We start from the raw sequence: 19,978 nt of genomic DNA, 5'->3' as shown, positions 1-19,978 counted from the left end.
GAAATCGTTATGTTGTATAGTGATATAGTTTTGGTTGCGGTTAAGATAACTTTTCAAGCCATAATGTCATGAAACATTCCCTCGTCACGTGATGAACTATGAACCAACGCCCATGGCGCCATCAAGTGTCCGGAAGTCGATCCATCCGATTACTTTTAATCGTCATCACCTTCAACGCGTTTATCCTGCTGTCACATCATATATTGCTCACGGGTGAGTGCGTGATGGGAAAACTACTCGTGCGAATACCAGGGATTGCCAGTACTCAGAATGTACTCGTTTATTGCCTATAACTATCAAGTGAACTAGCACAGAGCTGTAAGCTAACGAAATCAGTTTACAGGGGTCGGCAACCCTGGCTTTTAATCATGACATTGTCTTAAAATCTAGCCTAGATGCACAAAACGCTCTGCTTTCTCCTTATTATTAAGATCAGCTGGCACGAACTCTACGACTAAGAAAAATTTTGGGAAATAACAAGTAAATTTCCACGCGTCGCGAGAAAGGTTGCCGACCCCCGGTTTAAAACATCCGTTTAAACCAGAGTTTAATAGCTCTATATTTGAAGGCATAACTGAGGCGATTGTTCTGCTTTTAACCTACTGAGAGGAAAATGGTTGGGGCACATTGTAACCAGCGGTGTCAGATTAGTATTTCTTGGAAATACTTTCCGGTTTCAAAACAATAATCAGAGGGTCAACTCATTTCAACGAAATTGAAAGCCTTCGTTTTAACTGCTTTTATAGCTGTGGAATTTTGATCGACACTACAACTCACAATATACAACGAATGTGTTGCATATTACAACCGGTCCCTAAATGATTTATGTCCATAGTGTTGTGTTTAAAGTAATTACTGACCAGGTAACGCAAATGACCGAAAATAGTGAAAAACTTTAAACCAAACTTCAACCCCGTCCAAAGAATATCAACTCACAAGCCATTCACATACACTTTAGGCATTCTCAACGAACTAAATTCGTAGTTTCGTTGATAGATTTCTTTTTGCGTAACAAACTATCTTTTCCATCTAGCTCCGTGTTCAAATCTGATTGGACGGGATAGAGATGAAGAGAAATTGGATCACTCCAGTGTCGCAAGACTCGTGGGGATTTCAAATGCAACCAAATGTAAGTAGCTGAGTTGACGAGAAACAAACGTTTGTCTTGCAAACAATTAAAAAAGCACATTTTTACAGCTGGGTTTGTTAACTTTTCTGTATATAAGTTATCAATAGTTACATAAATAACATTGCCGGACATATTCATGTGATAAATACTCGTTTTTAGACTTTACTGTGTTGGCAAACCTTACTCAACAAAACAAGTCTGTGTGACGAATGCGGTTCGTGTGATCTTACATATAAAACTTCATATTTTGGTCACCACATTCCTGCGCATATTTGCAGTTTAAGTTTTGTGGTGAAAATAGTTGAATAGAAATATGCAACACTTCTTAAATTTCAAGTCTTCAACTGGGAGAACGAGGAGCGCGATTTATCGCTTTTGCTTCCTGTGATGCAACATGACGACAAATGGGAGGGAGATTATCAAGTAAATGTAGAAACAATCGCTACAGTCAAACCCATCCAGGACTCACCGTTAGTGCAAGTGCTCAAAGTCCTCAGGAAGGAAATCCCGAAAACAATCGACGCCAATGACGTCACAAACGCTATTGACGATGGTCACGTGATCGGATGCGCGGGAATGACGATGCTTGATGACGTCAACTCTTTTCCGCGACTCAAGCAAGGTTTCTCGGGAGGTTTCTTCCAAAAGGGCGATCTCAACTTGGACGCAAAACGCTCGTATGACGTCACCACGTTCACGCATTATCGCGTCATTGACGTCAGTCCTACTGTAGATCGCATGGTGGCGCCGGTGAGCCCGAAAGCGTTTCACACGGAAGCGGAAGTCAGGTTCGAGTTTGCTACAGCGGAAATCGACAAAATGCTGACGATGCGCGGATGGCCGGGGATTCCCCGAATGTACGCCGCGTGTTTGAGGTCACGTGACGGGCGTGACGTCGCTATGATCGATGGAAATGCGACGGATCTCTTGGTACACAGTATAAGGTGTGTGGATGCTAGTGTAGCTAGTTTGGAATTTTACGGGCAATATAGTGACCTGGATTGGCCTCGGTAATTTTTTGGAGATCCCTTACAAGCAACTACAGTAGTTTCCTGAAAATACGATGTCAAGTTGTGCTAGTGGCCATATTCTGTGTGACATAAAAAGAATCAGGTATAACGTATAAACAAAGTGTGCACTGTGCTGTTAACGAAACGTTGAGGCTTTTTCGCCCTGAAAAGAACCAATGTTTCAAAGCAATAAACCAGCTAGGGATAGGAAATGTAGTGATTTATCTAATGCCACATACAGACATAAAACGCCATCCTACCGGAAAGTTTTTGGAATAAAAATGAAACACCATTTAACCTGCGCGACTTGTTTTGCAGATATGTTGTACATCGATACGACAAAGAAACTCAGTTATGCGAGAAGGATTTTTTCGACGACGATTGCGACAATATTCGAGTTATTTATAGAAAAGTAACAAACAACAAGAATCCTCCACTTGCTGCTGTGCAACTTATCATGGGTTTCACTAATGTATTCGCAAACTTCTGGAAGAATGGGTAAGTTGTAATATGCTGACAATAGTGAGTAATCAAACACTGAATTGGCCTTAAAGTTGAGTTGAGTTTATTTCGCCGGGCAAAATCGTAGCAGTCAATTCCGGTAAAATATTCACCAGGCCGGAAATAGCTGCGCAACTTTTAGACGTTAAAAAGCGCGACAAAGATGAGGGTACAATTGGTGGTGGGATGGTAGACGCGCTGCAGCTACACAAGTTATATCAATGAAGGTGAAATTAGGTCACCAATGTGGCCGAGTGTGAAGTCAGACCTGGATTAGTCCCGCTTTATTTCAACTTAAACCTGAACCCTATAAACAACCTCGAAAAGCCCAGCTCGACTTTCAACTCTAGATTACAATCTCTATGCAACTAAGCAGTATAAGTCAATCGCATTTTTATGCTGCTTCCTTCGACGACAAAGGAAAGGATTTTTTTTTTCCTTGCGAATTTTAGGGTATTCCCCTACAAGCTACGTCCGAAAGATATCGTCATTACCAAGAACTTTGACGTCATGCTTACGTCATTGGATTCATTGGAGATGTTTTCAGGTTCACTTGTGGGTTCAGGTCACTATGTGAGGTGGGTTTAAACTCTAATCTTTTCATAAAAATCTTCGGTAAGCAAAAGATCTGACCACAAACCCCTATCATATTCGCTGACTATCATAACAATCATAACAAGCTGACATCATAACAAGCTAACAAAAATACAAATCAAGTCATTTGTGTAAAGCGTATTTAGCAACAATAAGATATTAAAATAAATGAGAAAATTAAGGTTTCGTACGATTGCGACCCTCTCCATCAGTCGGTTAGCACCCAAAAAGTCAGTTATGACCGGAAAATACGGTTTTCATCATAAACGCAGTACGCAGTTATCCCAGCTTTGGATTGTTATCATGTAATGTCATATTTTCTCTAACTTGCGTTGTTATGGCATTCAATTTTCATTTTTTTCCTACAATTCGATACATTGTCGAATATCGATAAGTTGGTCCTTTGGATCAGTGATGAGTTCGTTACCGGGCCGTAGCCTTTCCGTTTTTTCGCTTTTGGGGGGTCAAAAAATCGAAGAAAAATCCGCTTTTGGGTGGGTTTTCGTGGGAATATTCCAGTTTCAAACCGGTTATGACCGGTTTCTGCCTCCTACCGAACCTCCAAACCGGTTTAAACCGCTTTCTAAAATCGAAAATTATTACCCGATTTTTGAAAACCTAAGGCTATATACTTTTTCAGGTTAAATGCAATAAAACATTTCGCCCATGTATCCCGGGGATGATAAACTAATTTAAGCGTTTTTATTGCTAAATATTTGTAGTCTTTTGAAGACCGGTCCGCGATAAAATTTCACTTTCAAAACCGGTCCGCAATGCAAAAAAGGTTGCCGACCCCTGCTTTGGATAACAGTTACGAACCACTAATTAAGATTCCGCTTATACAAAACATTCGTGATCAAACAAATAAACCAGGTCTATATTTCAACAGACCCTTATCAGACGTATCATGCCGCTCATGGGTGGATTGTCCGACCCCAGGTTGGCAGGGACAACAACTTCTGTTTCGGTTCGGACAACACTGTAAAGAGATACGCGGATACTGTGGCGAAAACAACAGGTACGTAATACTGATGACGTCAAAACGGGTGACGTATTGATGTAAGCGTCATGTAGTCCAGGGCTTCCCAAACTTGAGGGGTCGCAGAGATCTATACCAATTTTGCACTAAGTACCCCATACACTGGCGTAGAGGGTGCGGGGTGCCGGCTTTGAACTTTGTATAACGTCGCATCTTTGTTCAAGTTACGTCGGTTTTTAAGCGTTTCCAGCTAAACACAAACGCGCTTGTAGTGACGCCATTGATCGAACAGACGTCGGTTGAAATGCAACAATTGCAATTGGTTTGAAATACACAGGCATTTTAATGCAACATAAAAATAACATTTAGACTAACGTTTAAGTATTATATACTCCAAATAAAAAATACAGAGGTAATTTTGGTCAAGGCGTCAACAATACATGATTTGAAACATGAATGGCTTTACTTTTGTTTTCCGCCAAATTACTTAAAACCTAAATCGTTGTAAAAATTGTCGATTCGGCAAATCGTCCTTTCGGTACGTCCAAACTCCAAACCACACGAAGAAATTGCGTCAAGTGATATTTGCAAATTAATGTGACAGAAACTAATGGCTAAAGTACGTAATTGGTATCGGTATTTGGTCCTATACGGGTACAGATACTGCACATGGAATAGGTGTCGACGCCAGTGATCAAAAGTCGCACCCCCTTTTTTTTCAAAAAAAACTCTACGCCTATGACTCCATTACTATTCTACGTTTCTGCGGACAAGAGGCTTGTCACTGAAAACACAAAGTTTAAGCTAATCACACTAAATAAATGTTTGCTTCATTTTGTTTCCAGAAGGTTACCTACGTGTAAAGTAGTAGATTTCGAGTACGGGTAGGTTGTTTTTAGTTTTCGCTCGCATTAAAGCGTTCCAATAATTACAACAACGTATTTTTCGAACTGTTTATCATATTATCCGTGAAGGGTCGCGTAAAATGTAAAGAGATTAAAAGGGGTCGCGACGTGAAGTGTTTATTCGGTATAAAAGGTGGTAACGGATAAACAACAGTTTTCAAGTTACCAGTTTTGCCCTATTCAAGAATTAATTAGTTAGGGCTGAATGCCGTTTTGGAAACCTTGTTGAAAGTTACTTTTCGGGGAGTAATGAGAATGTTTTAAATTGTTTAGTAAAGATTTTGTATTTTGTAAAAACACTTCGTAAAAGGTTGAGAACCACTGCGTTGACCCAAGATAAAAACCGACTAAAACTGTCGATCCTGTAGAACACAAGTTTAATTGAAACAACCACTAAAGTCCGTTTACATTTAGGTGTTGGGGATTGGACACAAGCGCTTACCTTTGCTTGTTTTCCAAATGGATCTTTGCTCGATTAGCGAACGTTGTACCGCCGTTGTGGGAACACGAACCCATGCTGACAAAACTGATGATGTGCGCCAAACAAGCAAGTCCAGACTATAGATGCAGTTGGTTCTCATTTCAACGAACTCTGCAAAATATTCTGGAGTTAGCTGAAGAAGAATGGGGATGAAACGGATTCATTTGTTGTGCAGTGTTTCAAAAAATATTTAAAGCTAGATCCCTACCCTTTTCTCTCCCGATATATATACATGCGTTTTTTATCAGGTTACAGTATTAAACAAAAAGTATTTATTCAACATTTTTAGTGGAATATTGTATTTATATTTTACTGTCTCTGCAGGTAACACACTTTTGCATTAACTTTGAAACTTTTATCGAAAGTTTTCATTGGTTGTTTTGAAGCTCGCGTTTTTGGTCTTTATGTTATTTAATTGCTGCGTTAGCTATACTTTGTCGTGCAATACGCAAAGAGCGGTTTGCCCTTTGACTGGTGTTTAGTTTTGCCTTAGATACGCAGAGCACAATACACATACCTTTACATATTAATGCATGGCCCGGGCAAAGTAAATACACAAAGTCTGAAACAATAGGACTTTATTATGTGGATTTTCCTTTTTTGGTTTGGTGCTTTTTAGACTTTTGCATGTTATCCGTGAGAAATGACATTTTAGTAATTGATCTAGTTTATTAATCATAACACAATGCTAAGACTTAAAGAAACAAACAAATATCTTTTGACTTAAGAAATCACGATCATGATTTATTAGGAACAATACGCTATTTAGTAGTTATTGTTTTAATATCTACTCAATATTTCATGACAAAACTAGTTTTTGCAATGGCAGTCAAAAATCTCAAACAACTGCGCGTGTTTGGAACTGCATACCCATCACAAATCACTAAAGCAATGTCAATTCGGCATTTGCTGTACTGCACAATGTGCCGTAAGCAAACACTCCAAGGCGTTTTCAACCAATTCCAAAAGCGTGGCAACTGTTTTATCCACGCTTTGGAAACGTGACATAGTGTAGCTCTGTCCAATTCAGTTTTAGTTGGTGAATTTTAGTTTAGTTGGACAGTTTCAGTTGAGGTTTGCATGTGATTTGTGTCAGGTAACAGAATCACGATTTTAAACAATATAAACAAGTAAATGAATGTATCTGTGTTAAGCAGTCTAGGTTAGTGGAACGTATTTACTACATTGCAATATACAGATGACAATGGCCGATTGTCCAAGTAACAATGAAAATGGTTAGCATTTTACAATTAAAAAATATTTGTTATCCTATTTTGTTGGGTTATATTTCTGACTTGCAATAAAGCAACAAGGAATGCACGTTGTCACATAGGCTTAAATTGCCCTTTACATCTTGTTGCAAACTGTAAAACGTTTTGAACCGAAGTTAGGGATCATAAACAGCACAGACGGTGGTATATACAAAGCAATAACGTTCAAGTCGTGATTACTTATTTTTTGGCTGCAAACCAGTGCTGTGCTAAGTAAGATACTTGTCATTTTGACCATGTAATATGGATACAAGCATGTACCGATGTTACTAGGGTAGGGTGGTGATTTGTTGTCAATAAATACAAAACAAGTAGTAAAGTAGGGTATAACAAGAACAAAGAAAGTGTTGCAATGCCAATATATAACAATGGTGGCATGAGTAAGATAAACTAGTAATTTCTTACACGGTAAACAAACAGTAACTTATTAAGCCTTAATTAATAATTAAGGCATTTCCGTGGCAAAAACATTTAAAGTACTTCGGCAAACTTAGCTAAAAAAATTAATAATTTGTAGATTTGTGTCATTTTTGTGTTTTCGTGTTAAACTTCTTTGTAAAAAAAATCATGGAATTGGACAACACCACTGTAAGAGGCGCGTATGGAGTTCTCTTGTTGCTGATTGGTAAGTCGACATGCAGTTTAAAGATTATATCTTATCCCAATGTTGTTTATTTCGTGATATATGTGTAAAAACTAGCTGTTGCTTTTTATGCATTGTGGCTATGAACTTCTTTAGATGAAGACGTATGACAAATTGCTTTTATGGTAGCATTTCGGCACAAAGAATAAGTTTGTGTGACATTGAGCGTATACAAAACACGCGAAGTGTCATGTGTGCATTTCGAAACATGAAAAACGGTCAAAAGTCACAAGTCGAAATATTTCAGCAAGATTCCCAAACAATCTTAAACCTATAACTTCACTCTTTTCATTCCAACAGTGATCGCTGCATTGCTTGGTTACGCGGTTGTGGCTCTTGCCATATGGAACAGAAAAGACCTGCAGCAGAAAAACATTTGGCTGACGTCATTAGCCACCTCTGACGTTATGATGCTGATCCACATGCTCGTCATTGTGATGTCAACAATTCAAAGCACCTGGCCTTTCGGCAAGTTCGGCTGTCAGGTGACGTCATAATGATGATTATGTTCAAACAACAAACGTTAAATGTAACGTTTTTGTTCGGCACTTACCGTGCTGTTACTAAACATGTACATTTGTTTTAGGAAGAGTGTGGTAATAAAAAAGGTGCAAATATTTCTGCTGCAATAACGGTCTGCCAATACCCAATTCAAACTTGTATTAAAATATTAAAAGAGTAAAAGCGATAAAAAGCAAGCAGCGCAGATGTAACAGTCGCAAAAACCCATCTCAAAACGAACTCCAACTGCCCTCTTCCAAGTTTTGATATAGTTGCCAACACTAGACTAGAATCTGTAGAAAACCTGTGGAATAATATCTTGCTGGTATAGTAACTGACAATAATCTCGCTATCTTTTTTAACTGACAACTACAAACAGGTGAACGCTTGGATGGGCCTGGCATCTGGCTTTATCAGCATAGCAAGCATCACGTGGATCGCTATTGACCGATACTACCAGCAATGTCAACCCGACATGTGTAAGTAATACAAGAAATAATACATGTGTGTCATTGTCAAGTGGATACCTTCATCGTAACTGACCAATTTTAGCGGGACCTTCTTGATGCTATTCTTAAAACGTCAAATAATAATAACAGCGGATATGCTGGGCTCCACTTTAAAGTATCACAGTTTTTAAAAATAGTAATTGTGAACAGACGAATCATTTTTTTTACAAATCGAATAAACATAAGTTATACGATCGAGTTTGTATGTTAACGTTACTTACTCATCGATTTTCTGTTTGACTCGTATGTTTGGGTTGATAAATCTTGCTCAGTTTCTATTCATAAAATCGAATTAACCTTGTTTATACTCAAACTAATCTATGGATTGTTAACCTGAGCACTCTAGGAATTGACATGTTAATTTACAGAAAGATTTTGTTATTGATTTAGGTGGAAAGAATTACAACTTCTTCATGATCTTGGTGTGGTCGCTTGGTGCTGTTGCTGCAAGTTTGCCCGCGTTCGGTTTCGGGGCTTATGAAGTTGCGCACGAACACACCGCGGGGTGCCTTGTGGATCTTAACCAGCATGACAGGTAGGTGACGCTAGAGATCCTAAACCAGAATTTTTAGCGAAACTAGTTAATTTCTCACGGTGACAAATGTGACCGAGCGTAAAATCAAAAGCCCGACTGGACTAACAAACTATTTCTTTATCAACAACCGGCTTTAAGCGATGGTTCTTAGCTGGGGTAGTTAAGTTTTAGGTGCTTGTGCAAGATTAGTATATGAAAGAAAGTTGAAGGTAAAATCGTTAAAATACACCAAGAAAAACGCAAAAAGAGAATGATAACCCCCACATATAAACGGCAATGTTGCAATGTTGTATAACGAGATACTGGATTGTACTCCAGCCTGCCCACAACTTTGTTGTAACCAAATTCCGCTATGGCATTAGAAAGCAGCTAAGTATTGTGTTGAGCAATACTTGGTTATACTAACTACTGTGTTGTTCACTTCATAGCAAGATGCAAGCTTACATTATGTTGGTGGCTGCAGTGTGGTTTGTTTATCCTCTCACTAAAATCTTCCGCTACTACAACAAGTTGAGTATTGAAAGCAAGCAGCAACAGATGGTAAGTTGATGTTAAAGTTTCCGCACATGTTTCCGGTCACGTATTAACTAAAGGAAATGCTTCGGGTCAAATCTGCTTTGGTCGTTTATAGGTGGAACAGTGTGGCGCACAAGAAAAAAGCTTTTTCAAACAATTTCACGGTATACTTAATTTGCCTTTTCTCGCCTTTTTATGGCCAAAACGGCGCTGCTGGTTTATTTCACCTTTCAAAGTCCCCATGTGTGCTACAGTCACCCACGTTTTTTTTTTTTCAATTCCAACAGAAGGTGCTTCGACGAAACTGAACGAATAGTTTGGTTTTACTGCTGATGTAACCCAACGAAGCAGTGCTATGACTACTTTTTAGGTCGTAAACTTCAAAAAAATACCGTATGTAAAATGTGACAGCAAAACTGCATCAACTATATTTTGACTGTCCATCTGGTTTTTAAAACTCTGTAACAAACAGTACTTTCCATTGAATACAAATATACAAATAAAACCGACAAACAAGAGTTGATACGACCTGTACGACGTTGGCAGATTAAACAAAATTTTACAATAAGTTAGTTTTTTAGCATTCTGTATGTTATAAACCTATATTTGAGTCAGGATTTTGTATATGTTTCAGCTTTCCAAGATCGTGCCAGCCCTGTTTCTGGTTTGCTACTGTCCGTATGCGATGTACGCAAGTTTGAAGGTCACAGTTGGGGTCGGTGTTCTACCAGTGTGGATGGTGGCGGTTATTTACGTAAGCATTCCAAACTGTGCGTCGAGTCGCCCTGGTGCGTCGTTTCATTTTTTTTTCCAAGGGCGTCGCAGAATAGTTCTGTTTCGTGGCTTTTTGTTGTTATATCAATAAACATAACTTTAATAATAAGTTTCCTCATTAACTTTTATTTGCTGGTGTGTCGCAAGTCCAGAAAACTTTTCCATAGGCGTCGCAACAAAAAAAGTAGGAGAACCACTGCTATAGCATACGAATAACATTTATTTCTTGAAAAGCAAACCGCACTTTTGTAACTAGGACAACGTTTTTTTTTTCAGCTTCTGCCCAAGATTATCCCAGCATTGAACCCGTACATTTACATGCAATCTGATCCTGAACTTCTATCAGCTTGCCAAGAAGTTATCCACTGGAGGCGCCAAGAGGCCGTCAAGCAACAATAGAAATCGTAATGCAATACGACAAAAATATTGGCAATTTTGTTTCAACCAATTTTTGACTGTTTATGTTCGGAAATTGACAATAAAAACAAATAGATTGTGTTTTGTCTGGAAGATGTAGATACAGGATAACTACAAAAATCCTCGCTCTTCAAGTTGTGTTGGTATTTGTTTGATGTATACTCTAATTGTGCACATCAAAATGGTGGAGAATACTATAAAAACACTACACTAGTACCACAGGATCAGAAATAACAAGCATTTGTGGATCAGAAAAAACAAAAATTATCAAAAAACTTCATGGCTTCTACGAAAAAAAATGGCACAGAATTTTTCATAAACACAAAGGTTTCGCTTATTACCAGTTCAGTATCGCCCATACAACAATAGTCACATTCCTTGGAGAATAGTACACCCCAAGCTAAACCAAGCCCTTGGAGCGGCGAGGAAAAAATAGCCATTACGTCACGCTTGAAACACGCAAACGTAATTGCACGCGCCGCTTCAGGACAGAGGGAATTGATGCACAGACAGTTTGTTAGTAACTCTGCATTGGTGTCAATCAGCGGTCGTTTGCTGTACCTCGGTTACAATAAGACTATTTACGTACCAAGCACCATGAGGAAGCTAACATAACTGTCAACGTGAGGATACAATGTCAGGAATAATAAATTGATGTAGGCCTATTGTATTGAGGAAGTCTGTACTGCATTCAGTGAGTCCAGTAGATTAGCAGTGGTTAGACATATGTTGTATGAAGGCTGAGGCATGTTTAGTTGTTTGTCAAATTAAAAGCTTTTGCATGAAAGTTTACTGCTAAAAGTTCGTGCTTTTAATGTACTGTTAAGATTTATAGCAATGTTACATGATTAGGTCTGTATCATGTGAGCAATAATGTCCAGACAATTTTCACAAAACGTTCTTACAACATTTTGACAAGAAAGTTTACTGCTGAAAGTTCGTGCTTTTAAAGTACTATTAGGATTTTGCAGCGGTCTTACGTATTAGGCTTGTGTCATACGAGCAATAATGTCCAGACATTTATCACAAAACATTTTTTACGTTATTCTAGTTTTTGCACTTGTTGATTGCACAAAAAGCTTGTGGCTCCCATTGGTGAATTTAATTTAGACGTGCCCTAACCGTGCTGACTAAAACGCGCCAAGTTGCAACGACAAATGGCGACTCGCGACACGAGCAATTAATCAGACGGAACTGTTCTGTTCCTGCAAATGAGTGTTTGTGTCGTTGATTGTGTCCAAAACAATGTACGACTGGTTACGGAAAGCAACCAACGCCTACATACTACATAACTGTGTTCATTAACTCCCACGCTACGCAATGTTGGTGTTTGCAGTCGGGACAAAACAGATCGTATAGTGATGTCACAGCCGATGCCTCGTAAACCGGATATCAGTCAGCTGAGTCTGTGCTGTGCTGTAAGCCCTCCTGTTGAGGAAATTCGCTTTAGCGCAATGGAAGTGTGCTGCGCCGACAGATAGTGAGAATTTGAAGCACATGTTAGCTGCCTGTTTGTTGCGTCAGATGATTGACAGTTAATAAGTTTGATACTGTGACGTGATAATAATATTAAATCAGTATTGTTGCATCATAGAGTCCGCGTTGTGCGTAACAGTTAAAACTTTGACACAGTCTACCGAGGAATGAAATTAAATTAAGTTGATGCAGAAACCTGATATACTATAGTTTAAAGCAGGGGTCGGCAACCTTTTAGTCGACGCGTGCCAATTTACTTGTCGTTTCCATGTGGTAATGACTTCGCGTGCCAACATTTTGTGGGTAATAGTGGTTTGTACCAGCGGGTATCAACAGTAAATAGTAAGCAGCGTTTTGTGTATGTAGACTGGATGTTAAGACTATTGCATAATAAATGAAAACAAGCAATTGAGAACCTTCGGGTTTGTACCAAGGGATGCCGACCCCTGGTTTTTGGATAAATAGGAAAGACAACCAGTCAAAAACGCTGCACAATCTGAAAACGCGCATTGCGATGACAGCTTGAGGTTTTATCCGTTGAGGAAACGCAGTTTTGCGGATTGCGGCGTGGGTATAAATTTACGTGAGTTATTTTGTTGTTATTGGGTTGGAAACGCGATGTACAAGTTATTTTTAAAACTAGATCTTTACTGGTGTGAAATGTGCTGAACTATACGGTAGTATATGTGACAACTTGATTCGTGAAATATTTCACAAAAAACTTATTCCAACATTAGTAAAACAAAACAACTTTATCTGGGAAGTAAAAATTGACAAAAAACATAAAAAACTGCATGAAATCGGAACTGGCGTCGCTTTTGCTGCTTAAAATAAGGACGTACAGCCGACAGTTAGCAGTTAACACTGAATCATTATCTTGTAAAGACAAAACGATTACAAAGAAATATATTTTTTTACTTATCCCTGTTGCATTTGAACATCTACATTGACCCTGCCGCCCTTTATATAATTATTTCTATGGAGATTATGAAGAAATGCAATACAAGTGCAAGATCAATTTCTAATGAATAATTCATCTTGGCTTTTCTGTGGTGCGATGATTAAACAGCAAACATGTGCGGCGTATATGGAAAACTGTATAAGCTTTAGATTGTGGTTTAATGTGCTTTGTAAACGACCAAATGCTAATAAATGCAAATATCCGCGGTTAAAGCAATTGCATGCAGGATTAAATGGTATTATTATCTTGTTTAGTACAACCTGCAAACCGTGTAAGTGTGCAAAACATAATACTAATTGCGCATTTTTACTGCTTTTACTTTCTGGCTGGTTTTTACATTCATATCATTGCATTTGAGAATGACACAAGCTGCTGTCGAAGCGTGATGTTCTATATACACATATATTGGCTTGTTTGTTGTTCGTTTTAATCGTTAAAACCGTGAATTGTGTACCTTAAATACACTAGTATGCGTTTTAGGGCCCAGGCTTTGGTACATACAGATAGAAAAACAGACCATTTCAAAAACAAAAGGTTGCAATGACGAGAACGCAGCCATCAAATCGTTCGTTAATAATAATAACAACCTACGTCCGGCTTATTAATTTAAAAAGAAATGGCACCACACGCAAATACACTAAGTCCATAACAACTAACTACAAAAACATTTTGAACAATAAACCCACTTTAACCGTAACAGAAATTTTGGGCAATACTGGAATAATACATAATACTGCTTCGTGAATGGCTGATTTTGGTGTAACGACTTCAATAGGCCTAGTGTACTATGATTGATATATACAAGTGTGCCGGGATCGCTGGTTTTAATGGACATTTTAGGGGTTGATCCAAGGTATGAATCTTTGCTTATCTTAACCAATACTAAAGGATTGATAAAAGCGACGTATTTCCTTTCAAACAAGTGGGGCATGAGCCATATTCTAAAACTCCCACATATGTTTTAAAATGGCAAGTAGTCGTCGCCACATTACACTTAAATACGTCAGGCAGTAAGTAGCCTATACTCATGGCAACTGCCCGAAGCAAAAACATGGACGTTTTACGTTTTGTCAGTCGACTTGTCAAAAGCGTACGACAACATTGATTTGAACGCCTTTTAATAAAACCAAAGACTGCATGACTAAGGAGTTTTACAACAATACGATTTTGATATCTAATCTTATCCAATAAATGAATAATGCAAAGTTTCGGTCGGCCTGTAGGCAAACTTATATGATCGAAATTGTGGCGTTGTTAAGAACAATGCTTTAGAATTTAAAAGCTATCAATCAAGTTTTAGTTAACAATGTGTTCGCAATATCATTACTTTCAATTAAGAGAAACGCAAAAAAAGTGCAGCTATTAGGGGAGTAAGTTTAAACTTTATAATGTTGCAGTAAAGAAGTAACGGATTTAAAACCAGTCGAAACAATGCCTTAATTCATAAATATGCATTGTTACAGCATTCTTGCACGTTAATCAAGAAACAATGCACACATTATTTCAGTTTTCAGAGTGCTTCAGTTTACTGTTTGATTTATGTTGTTGTTTATGCTTGCAGGGAAATTTTCACCAGTGAACTATGATCGCGTCGTATGCACCGTTCGTGTCATGAGCAACTATCACATGACTATTGCTAACGTCTAACGTGGGGCAAAGCTTGTCGTTTTTTAGTGGCTCTTACTTTGCTTTAGTGCTAAAAACATTACCAAGTTGTTTTATAAAGAGTAATAGTTGTAGGAAAGACTTAAATTGTTTGTTTGCTAGGTTGTTATTGTCTAAAGATGTTTTGGTTGTTTCAGAGTTTGTCACTGGTGTGTCTTAAACCTAGCCATAGGCGTGACGCAATTTAACTGTTGCCTTACTTAAGTATTTAGAAATTTTATCCACCATAATCATGAACGTCACAGCAGACAGGCTATACAGTACTCTAACTATGTATAGTTGTGCTTATTAACCAACAAAAACATGTCTTTCAAACAGTGTTTTGTCGGGCCGTACTTTTTACTGTATCGTTTTTTTTTACATGTTGGTTTGGATATGCAATCTAATTTTAAAGAGAAAGTTTGTATGAGTAAATAGGGTTGTATCCAGAGCAGAAAAGACACAGCGGTATTAAATTATACGTTCTCTTTCATTTTTGCGACCACTTATTACTCACATTGCCTTTACATTTCAAAGGTTCTTTCTTAGGCAATATTAGCATCTGTCACGTTGATTCAAACGCCACAGCGAAATGGAAGAACACACAACCACAACAACGACCAGTACAACAGTCACTACAGTTTCATTTAATCTCAACTTTCTCACCTCGGTACCAGGAATATTGAAGATATGTGAACTTGTATTTGGATTGCTGTGCTGGGCGCTCACTGCTTCTGTGTGGTGGACACCTTCCAGTCAAGGACACCAGTTCATTATGTTCGTTGCTGTTACATCGTGGGTCCTTACTCTGTAAGTTGATTGTTTGGTTAAAAGTCTGCAACGGTTATCAAACTTGATCAAAATCGTAAATGCAAGGGAACTTATATGCAACCTAAAAACGAAAACCCGTCGTTAAAATCCGGATTTAACAATTTTGCCCCAATAATACCCAAAATTAATGTAACATATGCGTTGAAAAAATCTCCAAAAACGTTTTTGACAACGCTTTGTCTTAATGACTGGGTTATGCTATATCGGTGTCCAAAATTGTACCCGCAATGATGAATGGGTTTAAATGCGTTTGTGATTTTTGTAGTGTCAGTTTTATTCGTAAGTTGGTCATGTTGTTATAACGAACTTGTTTTTGACTGTGTGAAGCAACAAAAAGTAAAACCCAAACGATAATTATTTCTTTCTTCGTTTTCCAAACTTGTTTAAAAGCACCGATGGGGTATTCCCCCGAAGTTGCAATTTCTACGATTTCTATTTTTTTAACGCAGAATTCTGTTCATCCTGTACATGGCCGGATGCCACGCGACCCAGTTGTCCGCCTTGCCGTGGGCGATCATCGAATTCGTCTTTAACGCGTTCTGGGCACTCTTCTACTTCATCGCATCGTGTGTTTCAGCAGCCAGGACTGGAAACGAACCGGTTCTGGCAGCGGCTACAGCTTTTGCATTCTTTACCACTATTTGCTACATCATCCACGCGGTGATCGCCTTCCGTCATTGGCAAGGAGGCTGTTCGTGCGTGTTGACGTCATCCACTACGTCATCAGGTGGTGGCAATAGGGTCAACGCATAAACATTTGCAGACTTCTGTGTGCATTTAAATCCTGTACCTGTACGCTGTGTTACGGCCGATCCTGTTATTCGTACCATTATTATGGGTCCCCTTCCATATTGTTTTTGTCTATATTTTTTTTTCTTTTTTCTTTTTTTCTTTCTAACGCGGATTTGTTCCCACGTTTTGGTCAAGAAAGAATGGTTCAAACTTTTTCAAATTTGCACACATTACAGATATTGGTCTAAAGATGGTCCATGTGAATTTTGACCCCGTTTGATCCCTCGGTTCACCCACATCCCCCCAAAACGTGAAATTTTTAACGCGGATTTGTTCCCACGTTTTGGTCAAGAAAGAATGGTTCAAACTTTCTCAAATTTACTCTTATTATAAATATTGGTCAAACGATGGTCCATGTGAATTTTGACCCCGTTTGATCCCTCGGTTCACCCACAGCCCCCCAAAACGTGAAATTTTTGAAACGGCTATACTTGCTAAAGCAGATGTTTCTGGAGTTTCATACTTTTTGATTGGTACATTGCAGCGTATTTTAAACTATTTTGTAACTTGAAGTTGTATATATCCATTTTCACCCCTTTACCCCCAAATATTTGTTTGTTTGTTCACATGTTATTGAGGCCAGAAATACAAGACTTAACCTGCTGAAATTTTTAACAGCTGTGGATAGGGTGCTCCTTGTTGGCTGGTAAAAATTTCAGTGCAATCGGCTCAGTAATAGTAAAAATATGTTTTTACATGCTGTCTTCTGTCATATTTGTGCTCGCTCAGTGCACAGCTGACGCAATGGGAGTGATTGACGATAGTGGCACATGGAAAAATGCCTCTGCTTCACGCATGAACGCAGTCGTCACTTGACCATTTTCTCTCTGGTTGGAATTGAGATGATACGGTGTTAGTGATATTGCGCTGTAAACGTTAACGCTGCGGGGTCACGGCAGGGACAGGCGATGCGTATGACGTCATGACCGTATTTGGCTGTCGCTCAGTGCACAGCTGACGCAATGGGAGTGATTGACCATAGTGGCGCATAGAAAAAAATGCCTCTGCTTCACGCATGAACGCAGTCGTTACGTGACCATTTTCTCAGTCAGATAGAAGTATCAACTCTCAAGGGAGTAATTCACTTGTTTACGATTAAGGCGGGTGAATGCAGCGGGAGTGCTCAGCTTGACGTCCGGACCGACGTTTTATGAGGCAGTCGTGTCGGTGATTAGAAATCAGCTGTTTTTGCGCAGCTATGCTATGTCGTTTTATTAAGTTATCAAGCACATTTTAAGTTTTGGAAAATTGTGTTTAAAAACTGACCTTGAACGACAATATCAAGGTCAAAGCATGAGAATAAATTGAAAGTATTTCCTGTTATTTTTTTCCTATTTACTGTTTTTTTGTAATTATATGACAATAATGATGCAAAAACAATACGGACAAAACTTTTTGGGTTAAGGCTAAAGTTGGTTAAGCTTGTCCTTAAGAATCTAAAAATAACCAGGATGTTTGTTTACCATAAATCCGCACAAACGCGCATATGGGGACCCATTCGTTTTTGCTTGCAAAAACAATCATATATGTAGATCAAATGATGTGTATAGTAAATTGGTAAATATCTAACAGTGATTGTGCCCTATTTTTACTGTTACCAAATCGCATATGCATATGTGTGGGGACCCATTAGATTATGCTTGCAGAGACAATTAGGTTATAAAGTGCCAGGAAAAAGATAGGGACCCAATGAAATGTAGGTGCCAAATATATATCCATTATAAATATAGTAAATGGAATATGTGATACATCATTAAATATGATGTAGTATATATAACCCAGCAATATATAGGAAAACCGCTATTCTAGTTATCCAGTGTCTTCGAAATGTTTTACAACGCAGAGAAATTCGGCCATGTCTGCTCGGTACTTGCGGAACGCGTGGTGCCAGTGCTTAGTTGAAATAAGACTTCTATTTAGAGGTAGAGGTTTCTAATGTAAAATTCCTAAGGGATAACAACTAATTGGATTTTTACTTCTATGACGTCATTCCCCTGTGACGTCATAGTTTGTCATCTTCAGTTTCTTTAAGGGGCTTAATGAGATTATTTATGTTCTTTTTTGGGGTAATATTCACAAACATAGGCTACAAATCATTGTTTTCGGGGTGTATAGAACCTTAAAATTCCTAAATAGCTCACAATTATAATGCCCTCTTCTCTTGTTATTGCTTGAATACTGTGTGTGAACCGAAACGCCAATTTTATTTGTCATCCGAAAGTGATTATAGTTAAAAAAAAGGTTTCTTTTGTATTCTCATTGCTATGATAAGGTCGTCTCGAAAAGAACTTATTCTAAAGTTGTTGGCACCAATCACGAAAACGTGGAATAGAATAAAAAAACGTTATTACCAGGATGCCGAAAAAGCAAACAATTGTGTGCAGAAAAGGCCTCTACATTTGCAATATTTGATGCAAGCAATATACATCTTCAGTTCTTCACCGTGTATTGGCCACTTGTTGATTGTTTGTGTTGTGTTTTATTTTCTATGATGTAATAATCAGGTGGGGTTTTCCCTGACACGAACTCATTTCATCGCATTTCATGCCTTTCACGACTTCTTGCATGCAAATATTCGCTATAGCGAATTTTACTCGGTCCTACTCTGATTTGTTCCTGCCGTAATTGCATGTGTAGATTTTGTTACCTTAACTGCCTACGGGTTTATCACTGAATTAGTTAGGTATGTTTTTATTTATCCTGCGGTATTCTTAATCAAAAATGGAACTGTCATATTGAATACACGCCGGAGTTATAAGTTGGGCCGGTCTTTTCGGGTTTGGGACTTGAGTTTTTCAACAAAGGGGCTCGATTGGGGCCTGACTTCGAACCCGCATGTCAAACAGCCCTAACATCCTTTGTTTAGGCCGTTGTACATTGTGTATGCCTTCTTTATTACATGCTTGTCAATTAAACTTCTGTCCTTAAAACGATTCGGTTTCGGCTTATACGTTCCGGTTCGGACTCCTGGCCCGCTTACAGCTCTGATGCACGCTATTGCAGATGTTTCAACCATCGTTGTTGCCATCATTAATGATTGTTGACTGCGATATGATGTGTTTGCCATGTACACAAGCTTATTGCCAGTCTTGCATTTGACAAAAGCTGTTTATAAGGGTCTAGTGCGGTATTTAGTTTTGAATTTCTTTTCGTTTTAATGCCAATGTCTATTGTATAAGACTAGATATGTTTTGACCCAAGAAAACCCTTGGATTAATTCATTACTGAATATAAGCATTTTACGATGGTTCATTGTTATCATCCTATTTTCACTCACAGTGTTTTATTCGTCACATTAGCGAAACTTGTTTCATTTTCTTGAGTCATCTTCATCTATATAAGTGTGACAAAAGGAATAAAAATGGTTTTCGTGTTTGTTTGAGAAATTTACCAACTATGATACTGTTGATCTGGCGCGACATGATTCAAACTATATACACTATACAGCAAAGAAACTATATGCACACAACTTAATTAGGATATCAGGCCCAAATTGTCCTTAAATTATA

At 38.4% G+C, this 19,978-nt stretch overlaps 3 protein-coding genes across 4 annotated transcripts; all 3 read left to right on the top strand.

Moving 5' to 3' along the window:
- The first annotated feature begins 14 nt into the window (after positions 1-14).
- Positions 15-6,062, top strand: LOC145239639 (uncharacterized). 2 transcript variants are annotated; one of them, XM_080103010.1, is made up of 7 exons: positions 17-213; positions 1,034-1,129; positions 1,467-2,073; positions 2,458-2,637; positions 3,093-3,218; positions 4,124-4,252; positions 5,533-6,062. In XM_080103010.1, exons 1-7 carry the CDS (start codon positions 99-101, stop codon positions 5,750-5,752), a joined length of 1,473 nt encoding a protein of 490 aa, XP_079959136.1. In that variant the 5' UTR covers positions 17-98; the 3' UTR covers positions 5,753-6,062. The 2 variants fall into 2 exon arrangements, with proteins under 2 accessions (XP_079959142.1, XP_079959136.1); XM_080103016.1 differs by lacking the exon at positions 3,093-3,218 and having other exon boundaries at positions 15-213.
- Positions 6,063-6,258: 196 nt separating this feature from the next.
- Positions 6,259-10,846, top strand: LOC145239695 (rhodopsin, GQ-coupled-like). Its single transcript, XM_080103083.1, has 7 exons — positions 6,259-7,495; positions 7,814-7,998; positions 8,394-8,493; positions 8,914-9,058; positions 9,487-9,598; positions 10,209-10,328; positions 10,625-10,846. The coding sequence occupies exons 1-7, from the start codon at positions 7,438-7,440 to the stop codon at positions 10,745-10,747; spliced, it is 843 nt and encodes a 280-aa protein (XP_079959209.1). The 5' UTR covers positions 6,259-7,437; the 3' UTR covers positions 10,748-10,846.
- Positions 10,847-15,347: 4,501 nt separating this feature from the next.
- LOC145202626 (MARVEL domain-containing protein 1-like) lies at positions 15,348-19,866 on the top strand. Its single transcript, XM_080075626.1, has 2 exons — positions 15,348-15,656; positions 16,127-19,866. The coding sequence occupies exons 1-2, from the start codon at positions 15,439-15,441 to the stop codon at positions 16,428-16,430; spliced, it is 522 nt and encodes a 173-aa protein (XP_079931752.1). The 5' UTR covers positions 15,348-15,438; the 3' UTR covers positions 16,431-19,866.
- Positions 19,867-19,978: the final 112 nt, after the last annotated feature.

This window comes from Phallusia mammillata, chromosome 1 (assembly GCF_965637545.1).
Source record: "Phallusia mammillata chromosome 1, kaPhaMamm4.hap1.1, whole genome shotgun sequence".
In the NCBI taxonomy this organism is placed as follows: domain Eukaryota; kingdom Metazoa; phylum Chordata; class Ascidiacea; order Phlebobranchia; family Ascidiidae; genus Phallusia; species Phallusia mammillata.
This window is presented reverse-complemented; position numbering and strand designations above follow the sequence as displayed.

Excerpts from the sequence above, each read along its gene's own strand:
- LOC145239695 (XM_080103083.1), top strand. The coding sequence starts at position 7,438 with ATGGAATTGGACAACACCACTGTAAGAGGCGCGTATGGAGTTCTCTTG. Across the intron at positions 8,494-8,913 it reads GCAATGTCAACCCGACATGT|GTGGAAAGAATTACAACTTC; the intron begins GTAAGTAATACA and ends TTATTGATTTAG. Across the intron at positions 9,059-9,486 it reads GATCTTAACCAGCATGACAG|CAAGATGCAAGCTTACATTA; the intron begins GTAGGTGACGCT and ends TTCACTTCATAG.
- LOC145239639 (XM_080103010.1), top strand. The coding sequence starts at position 99 with ATGAACCAACGCCCATGGCGCCATCAAGTGTCCGGAAGTCGATCCATC. Across the intron at positions 214-1,033 it reads ACATCATATATTGCTCACGG|CTCCGTGTTCAAATCTGATT; the intron begins GTGAGTGCGTGA and ends TTTTCCATCTAG. Across the intron at positions 1,130-1,466 it reads GATTTCAAATGCAACCAAAT|TCTTCAACTGGGAGAACGAG; the intron begins GTAAGTAGCTGA and ends TTAAATTTCAAG.
- LOC145202626 (XM_080075626.1), top strand. The coding sequence starts at position 15,439 with ATGGAAGAACACACAACCACAACAACGACCAGTACAACAGTCACTACA. Across the intron at positions 15,657-16,126 it reads ACATCGTGGGTCCTTACTCT|AATTCTGTTCATCCTGTACA; the intron begins GTAAGTTGATTG and ends TTTTTAACGCAG.